Source organism: Herpailurus yagouaroundi, unplaced genomic scaffold (assembly GCF_014898765.1).
Source record: "Herpailurus yagouaroundi ecotype Mexico unplaced genomic scaffold, PumYag 77, whole genome shotgun sequence".
Taxonomy (NCBI): Eukaryota; Metazoa; Chordata; class Mammalia; order Carnivora; family Felidae; genus Herpailurus; species Herpailurus yagouaroundi.
The window spans coordinates 44,473,140-44,481,600 of NW_024412388.1; the positions used below are offsets into that span (position 1 = coordinate 44,473,140).

General features: G+C 55.0%; 1 protein-coding gene across 1 annotated transcript in view; it reads right to left on the bottom strand.

Annotated features, from left to right (window-relative positions):
• TTC22 (tetratricopeptide repeat domain 22) overlaps window positions 1-5,313 on the bottom strand; it is a 20,099-nt gene extending 14,786 nt beyond the window's left edge. Inside the window, exon 1 of the mRNA XM_040470362.1 lies at window positions 4,206-5,313. Coding sequence (XP_040326296.1) covers window positions 4,206-4,772 — 567 coding nt within the window. The 5' untranslated portion in view covers window positions 4,773-5,313. The remainder of the gene's footprint in view (window positions 1-4,205) is intronic.
• Window positions 5,314-8,461: the final 3,148 nt, after the last annotated feature.

Below are 8,461 nucleotides of genomic sequence, written 5' to 3' on the forward strand. Positions count from 1 at the left end.
TCAACAATAGCCAAAGTATGGAAACAGCCCAAATGTCCATCAATGGATGAATGGATAAAGAAGATGTGGTATATATACACACACAATGGAGTATTACTCGGCAATCAAAAAGAATGAAATCTTGCCATTTGCAACTACATGGATGGAACTGGAGGGTATTCTGCTAAGTGAAATTAGTCAGTCAGAGAAAGACAAAAACCATATGACTTCACTCATAAGAGGACTTTAAGAGACAAAACAGATGAAGATAAGGGAAGGGAAACAAAAATAATATAAAAACAGGGAGGGGGACAAAACAGAAAAGACTCTTAAATATGGAGAACAAACAGAGGGTTACTTGGGGGCGGTTGTAGGAGGGGGGATGGGCTAAATGGGTAAGGGGCATTAAGGAATCTACTCCTGAACTCATTGTTGCCCTATATGCTGACTAATTTGGATGTAAATTAAAAAAATAAAATAAAATTTAAAAATATAAGGGGTCTTTAGGTTTAAAATCCAGTTATCCAATTAAATGAAATGTCACAACAGGTACAAACACCTCTTGGATGTCCCGCTCTATGCTGGACACTGAGTGGTGGGGGCTAGAGAGGCCTGGCACACGGGCTCACTGTCCAGGTTGCAGGGCATAAATCACTTGGAGAGAAGCCAGAGGCTGGGAATGGCTCTAAGAGCAGAGGCAAGTGCTGTGCGGGGGTGGAGGGTGGGCAGGGAAAAGGGCTGGGCCCCGATGCGACGTGCACCCTGCCTGCAGCCTTTCGGGTTCTCTGTCTACCTCTGAAGCTCTTAACACCCCCCCCATTTTTAAGTTTGTCACCAAGAATCCATCTGCGACCGTGCACCTGTGTGTGTGTGTGTGTGTATGTGTGTGTAAGAAGGGGGTGTCGGCTGGAGGGCAGAAATGACAGGTAAGAGCGGTCTGCCTCCTCACATTTTCGTAACTTAAAGAAAAACAGGAGGGAGTGAAGAGCTGAGAAAGGAAGTGACAAACACCCACTCACGTACACTTTGCTCCTTTTTGGATCACGGGTCCAATGATTAACTTTATAATGTTTTCTCTTGCAATTTTAGGGAGCGCAGGAGTATTGCTTCTTCAGCCACTCTTTATCCTTTGAACCCCAGAGGCTCCTCCCTGCTGGGGACAGTCCCAGCCCCATTAGGATGGAAAAGCTCTTGCGGCCAGGGCACAGCCTGGGTCGGACCACCTCCTGGGAGCCGCGACCCTCTCAGTCGGGGGTCCGACACCTGCTGCCCTGCTGTCCCACCTCCTCCTTCCCCAGCCCCAATTCTGACTTCATCTTTGCCCCCATCCTTCCCACCCCTCCCCCCCATACATGGCAACCCACCTCCTCTCTCCTGACACTTCCTCCCATCTGGGAGGTGGCCCATGAGGAGTGTCCCTCACCCCACATCAGCCACCGGCACTCACTGCACCCTTACCTCTCTGACCTCCCCAGAAAGAGCAAAGGCTTTGAAGTCAGACAGAGTGGGGCGGAGTTGACTGCCACTTACTAGGTCTGTGACCTTGGGCAAGTTACTTAGCCTCAGTGCGTGCGCCTCAGCCCCCACATCTGTAAAACGGGATCAGAGGGTTCTTGTGAGGACTGAGATCAGGTCTGGAAGGCACTCACAGAAGACATTCGTAAATATTATTGTGTGAAGTTGCATGTTACGTGAAGGAAGGCTTCAAGGTGCAGGTGACATTTGAGTTGGGTTTTGATGGATGGAGTCCATCCTTTCTGTGCAGAAGGAATAATAGCTGCCCAGGGAGGTACGAAACAGCGCAGCATGTTTGGAGGAGTAAAAGTAGTTTCGAGTTGCCAGGAAGTGAGGTTCCAGGGAAGTAAGAGGAAATGCAGCGAAAGAGGGGAGCAGGAACCAAGTTTCAGATGCCATGTTGGTAGTTCTTGGGCCACCGTGTGCTCTTCTGTGTGAGGTTTCTTCTGGCCGCCCTCTTTCTAAGCCACTCAGCTGTCACCAAAGCCCTCAGCCTCTGCAGGCCCCATCATGCAGGACCTTTGCACGCACCACGCCCCTGCTGGGAGTGCCCTCGCCTCAGTCCTGCCAGGACACTCCTGCCTCTTCCAGAACCTTCTGCCACTCACTTGTGCTGAAAGGAAGTGTTCCTTCTCTGAAAGTCAGTCACTGCCACTCTATCCCCAGGGCTGCGGACTCCAATACCTAGTGCTGAGGTCCCCGAAGGACGCTTCCATTGCCAGCCTCTGGGGTCCTGTTTTTGGTTCAGGAAGTAAAGCCCTCAGACATGGCTGTCACATGACACAGGCCACTAAATGAATGGCTGTGGCCTCGGCCAGTAGTAGGCACATCTCTGGCATGTTCTGGCTCCCAGTTCCAGGGGAGGAGCTCAGGCAAGGCTAAATAAAGGAACACATGTTTGCTTCTCCCTGTGTCCACAAACTTCTTTTTTTTAAAATTTTTTTTTTCAACGTTTATTTATTTTTGGGACAGAGAGAGACAGAGCATGAACGGGGGAGGGGCAGAGAGAGAGGGAGACACAGAATCAGAAACAGGCTCCAGGCTCTGAGCCATCAGCCCAGAGCCTGACGCGGGGCTCAAACTCACGGACCGCGAGATCGTGACCTGGCTGAAGTCGGACGCTTAACCGACTGCGCCACCCAGGCGCCCCGTCCACAAACTTCTTAAAGACAGGGCCTGGCACATAAGTGTTCAATACATGTTAAGATGTTGAGCATCTGCCTCTCAGACAGACCCAGAATTTACCAGTTTATGGGCACTTGTACCCCATGCTTTGATTGCACAGTCACAGGAAACCTGAGGCAGAGATCACTACTGTTAATGTTCTCGAAGTAGACACGAAGGCCAGAGAGGAAAAGTGACTTGTCCAGAGCCACACAGCAAAATACAAAGAGAGTTGGATGCTTGAACCCAAACCTCTGCCTTCACGCCCACCTCCTCCAGGAAGCCTTCCCCCTGCTCTCAGGAAGGGACGTTATAGACCATCCAATCCCCCCCTTTCTGCCCCTACTTCACAGAGGCGGAAACCACAGCCCAGAAGGGAAGGCCCAGGAGGGCCCCCTGGCTCCTAGCTCAGGGCCCTTTGGGCCCTGCCCTGCTGCTGGGACCACACTGAATACACGCTACACTAGCCATGCCTCCCACTGTGGAGGCATGCTCGAATGCTCGAATGCTCGAAGCTGGCATTCAGGGTCTGGGGCTCAGGCTTTAAAACAGAAAACCTGGGTCCCTGTGGACCTCCCGCGATGAGCACAGCTACCCCCAACCTGGGGCAGAAGAGGCTTTTCTGGGAGGTTCTGAGGAGGCTCTCCCAGCCCAGGAGAGGCAGAGGTCATCTGCAACCTTGCATCTCTGTGCCGGCTCTATTCTAAGTGCTTTCCAAATATGAGGTCTTCATGGTGACATCGATCAAATGGGAGCGCCCTCATCTCACAGCTGAGGGAGCTTAGGACGGAAGTACCATTATTATCCGCATTTTGCAGGGAGGGAAATGGAAGTTAGGTGGCGTTAAGGATGGACCGGAGGTGAGAGGTGTCTGGGGTTGGGATGTGAACCTGGACTATCTGACCCAGAGCCTACCGTCTTGACCTCTAGCCTGCGCTGTTCTCTTTAACCCAAGTCCGTGCCCTCTACCCCGCATTCCCCGAGGTCTGGACCCCACATTTCCTCTCTGAAGCTGGAAAAGGCTTTGGGTGGAAAAGGCTCTGAGGGAGGTGTGCAGAAGCTTTGTGAATGGAGCCCCGGGTGTGTGAAGGCTTACTGTTATTTATATGTCACACATCTAAGCCATTATACAACATCCTCCTTATCAGCCAAACCTTGCCTTTGAGGAAAAGTCATGGTACCTCTCTGAACTCTGGTTTCTTTTTCTGTAACAGGAGGATAATGCCCTTACATCATTACACTTGCTGGGAGGAGCGAGACGAGAAGGGTGGGTCGGCCAGGCTGATTTTGCAGAGTTGCCAAAAGAGAAACCTAGGCAGGCCTTCCCGCTTGGAAGCGGGTCCACGCCCTAGCCCGGCAGGGAAAAGCTACAACAAGCCTGGTCTGCGCCCCAGGGCCTGAAGGATGCTGGAGAGGAGGGGCGCACCGAAAGCTTATTCCGGAAGCCAAAGGGCCAGGGTTTGGGGAGGGTCTGGGGTGCGGGGGCGTCCCTGTAGACGTTGGGGGCCACGACCCCAGCCCTCCCGGCCTGGGGAGGGTTCACCCACCTGCTGCCCGTAGCCCAGCGCCTTGTCGTAGAGCGCGATGCCGGCGGCCAGCACCCGCGCTCGCTCCTCCGGGCTGGCGCAGCCCACGTCGAAGCCGTGCGCGTAGCCCTGCTCGGCCAGGCAGCGCGCGGCACGGAGCCGAGGGTCCCCGGCCGCCTGGCCCTCGGCCGCCAGGCCCATGAGGCCGGCCAGACGCCCGGCGCACGCCTCCTCGTCTTCCTCCTGGCCCAGCCGCCCGTACACGTGCACCAGGTTGGCCCAGGCGTTGAGGTTGCCCGGGTCCTCGCGGGCCACCTCGAGGAAGCGCTCGCGGGCCTCGTCCAGCTCCTCCAGGTAGAAGGCGAAGGCGCCTAGGAGGTGGCGCACGGCGGGGCGCTGCGGGGCGGCCGCCAGCTCGAGCTCCTGCCGGAGGCCGTCCCGCTGCAGCTTCAGGTCCCGGGCGCGGAGCGAGGCCGGCGAGCGCGGCTCAAAGTTCAGCTGCATCTCCAGGTGGAAGTGGCCCGGCAGGTAGTCCAGGTCGTCGACGAGGGCGTCTAGGTCCTCGGCCGCGGCCTCCGGCTCCGCCATGGCAGCCCCCCTGCTCCCCGGGCCTCGCCCCTGCCCCCGGAGGCTGCGGTGAGGGGGGTGGGTGCCGTGGCCGGGGCGAGCCCGGCGCGGGAGGCGAGGGGCCGCGCGGGAAGGCACAGGGTACTGCCGCCTCCGGCTCCCCGGCCGCCTCCCTCTGGTGGGAGGGTCTGAGCTTCGGCTCCGGGAGCGCCCTGTGGGTGTGTCGGCTTTCGCTGCTCAGCGGCCCTTGGACGCACGCATTGCACAACCAGGTATGCCAGGAAAACAGGTGCATTGCCAAATGCGGGGCGCGCGAACCCCGGTGCGTGGCAAAAGGCCTGGTTTTACTCTCTCGGCTCAGCAGGCGGGAAACGGGCTGGGGAGGAAAGGACTTGCCTGGGTCACAGAACCGAGCTGGGCCCAAGCATCCTGGAACCCAGCTGGCTGAACCCCAGCCAGGCCCTTTCTCCGCGGGCGCTGCCCCACTCTCTCTGCCTGAGCTCGCTGACTAGGAGGGCCGGGACTGGCCCTTCCAGCGGCCTGTGGAAGCCGCCCTCACTCCTGCTGTCCCCACCCTCTCCCAAGTGCCTGTGTTCTCCTTCCTCTGAAGGGAGCCGGCCACTTCTCTCGGCTCTTCCTTAGGCCGTTAATAAATAATGGCTTCCCCACTTAGGATTTCCCTGCCTCCTCTGCCCTGCCTTTGCCATCCCTAATAATCTGTGACCTTCATAAGTATGAGTCACTTCATGATTGCATACCTCACACTTTCCTTATCTGTGACATGAGGGTGACATTCTCTCCCCTAGAGGTAGGGCAGATATCAAGGGTAAACCTGGTGAATGCCACTCTGGACAGCTGCCAGCAGCTCCCACTGCACCCCCTTGGTTCCCATTCTATCCCATATGCCCCCTGTGGCCCAGTTTTCTTGCTCTTGCTGGTCTTTTCCCAGGACGGGCACTGGTTCCCTACCGTCTAGAAGGCAGGGCTGTACTCCCTGCTGCAAGGCGGCTGGTCCTCCAATGCTTGGGCTTTGTAGCCGATCTGAGCTTCTGAGACCCTCCTGCCCCTCCTTCCACCTGGGCAGGGCTCCTGACACCCTGTGCCTCCAGCCTCTTGAAAAAGAGACCAGCGTTTTCAAAAGAGGAACTCAACCCCCTGGGGAAAAGCATGCCTTGAGCAATAAAAAGGTAAATTCAAAACATCATCCCGGTGCTACTTCTCACCTGTAATTTTAAAATATGAAACTTAACGAGTTTTCGTCAACAAGAATTGCTCTAAATCGCTGGCGCCCGTGAGATGACCCCTGGGCTCCGGCCTTCTTGGAGGCATCAGGGATGGATTCCCAGAGTGCTTGGCTCTCCCCCACCCCGCCTTTTGATTGTGGTAACACCTGCTTAGCCTGAAACTGACCATTTTAACCATTGTTAAATGGTTACATTTAACATGTACAGTCAGTAACATCAAGCACATCCCTTTTGTTGTGCGGCCATCCCCACCATCCTTCCCCAAAACCTTTCATCTTCCCAAAGGGAAACAGTGCCCATGAAACAATAGCCCCCTGATCCTTCGTTCCCCAAGCCCCTGGTAACCACTGTTCCACTTTCTGTCCCCCTGAATTTGAATACTTTAATTACCTCCTGTAACTAGAATACTATAATATTTGTCCTTTTGTGACTGGCTCTTTTCACTCAGCCTAAGGCCTTCAAGGTTCATCCGTGTTGTCACAGGGTCAGAATTTCCTTCCTTTTTAAGGGTGACCGATATTTCATTGTATGCATGTAGAGACCACATTTTGTTTATCCATTCATCCGTCGGTGGACGGGTGGGTCGTTTCCACCTTGGCCGTAGGGAACAATGCTACGACGGACATGCAAATACCTGTTTCTGTCCCTGCTTTTAGTTCTTTTGGCTATATACCCAGAAGTGGGAAGACTCGGTCATACCGATGTTTAGTTTTTTTGAAGAACTATCATACTGTTTTCCATAAGAGCCACATCATTTTACATTCCCACCGACAATGCGCAAGGGGTCCAATTTCTCTACATCTTTGCCAGTACTTGGTATTTACTGTGTTGTTTTTTTTTTTAAGTTCACCTGTTTATTTTGATAGAGGGAGCACACACATATGCGCAGGGGAGGGGCAGAGAGAGGGAGAGAATCCCAAGCAGGCTCTGCGCTGTCAGCGCAGAGCTCTACTTGGGGCTGGAAGTCACCAACCGGGAGATCATAACCTGAGCTGCAACCAAGAGTCGGACACTTCACCGACTGAGCCACCCAGGCGCCCCTGTTTTGTATTGTTTTTTTTATAATGGCCATCCTAATGGGTGGATTTGGATTCGATCTGACTCTGAGAAGGTGAGTAAGAACTGGAATGGAAGGGGAGTTGCAGTACATTTCAGCGGCAGGAGAGCCACACGAAAGGGCCAGAGGTTTGCCGGGCAGGGCGTGCCTGGGGACAGAGAGGCCCATATGGCCGTAACTTACAGAGCGTGGGCAGGAGACAGCAGGGGATGTGGAGTGAAGGCAGCGGCCACAGCACCATGGCAGAGGCCTGACTCCTGACTGAGAATCTTGACTCTGCTGACATAACAGACGTCTCCGGAGTCTGCGTGGTTAGAACCTCCCACAGCCAGGGAGCTCCCAAGCCTAATTAGGAGTCCCGTATTCGCTGTGTGACCCTACACCTCACTAGATGTGACCAGGGCGAGTTACTCTCCCTCTCTGAGCCTTGGTTTCTTCTTCCGTGTAATGGGATGGGCGGGGGGGGGGGGGGGGGGCGTGGGCGTGTCAAGGGTCAAGAGAGAACGAGTTGGTTGCTAGGATTAGTGAGTTGCTATGATGGGGAGGCTTTGGGCTGCCTTGGGCGGCTTCCTTGCTGCACAGCTGACTCACCTGCTCTGGACCTGCTCTGGCCTGTCTGGCTGCCAGCGTTCCCAGCCCAGCAGACCTTGGCCTATATCCTGTGGTCACTCCTCCAGGAGCCCTGGAGCCCAGGGGCTCAGGCTGGGAGAGAAGAAGCAAAGCAGCCTCAGGCCGGTTATGGGCTGTGCTGACACCTGGGCAGACCCGGGGCCGGTCACAGGGCCTTCCCAGCGCACAGGACACAACCACACTTCACTGACACCTCAAAAGAGCTCCTTCGTAAGGCTGTAGTCGGTGTCCACGTCACAGATGAGGAAATCGAACTTTGGTCAGGGTAACGTGCGCAAGGCCACCAGCGAGAAAGCCGCAGGGCCAGGACTCAAACGACCCTCTTTGAGGCTATGTACGTGACTGGGGAGTTGTTCTAGATTAATTCCTTTATTTGTTCACTCGTGATTCAACAAATATTTACTGAGCATTTACTATGTGCCAGGTTACCGCACCGGGAGCGGATGAGACCCAGTCTCTGCCTCTGGACCCTTCCAAGGGCCCTTTCCCAGGGCTGGGAATGGCCCCTCACTGATTCTGCTATGTGCCAGGAGCACACCTAAATTAGGTCATTTCATCCTCATAGCAGTCTGGAGAGACAGAGGTTGTTCGCTTCATTTTACAGGTAAGGATCGGAAGAGGATCGGAAAAGAAAATGGATTGCCCAAGGCTGTACGGGTGGGAAAGGGTAGATAGAGCCTGTGCGTAGATGACCTGGGGTGTGTGTTCTGTGTGTGCTCCCCGGGCCTGACACTTCTGACCGCCACTGGTGCAGGGTGGACACTCTTGCCAGCCATGGC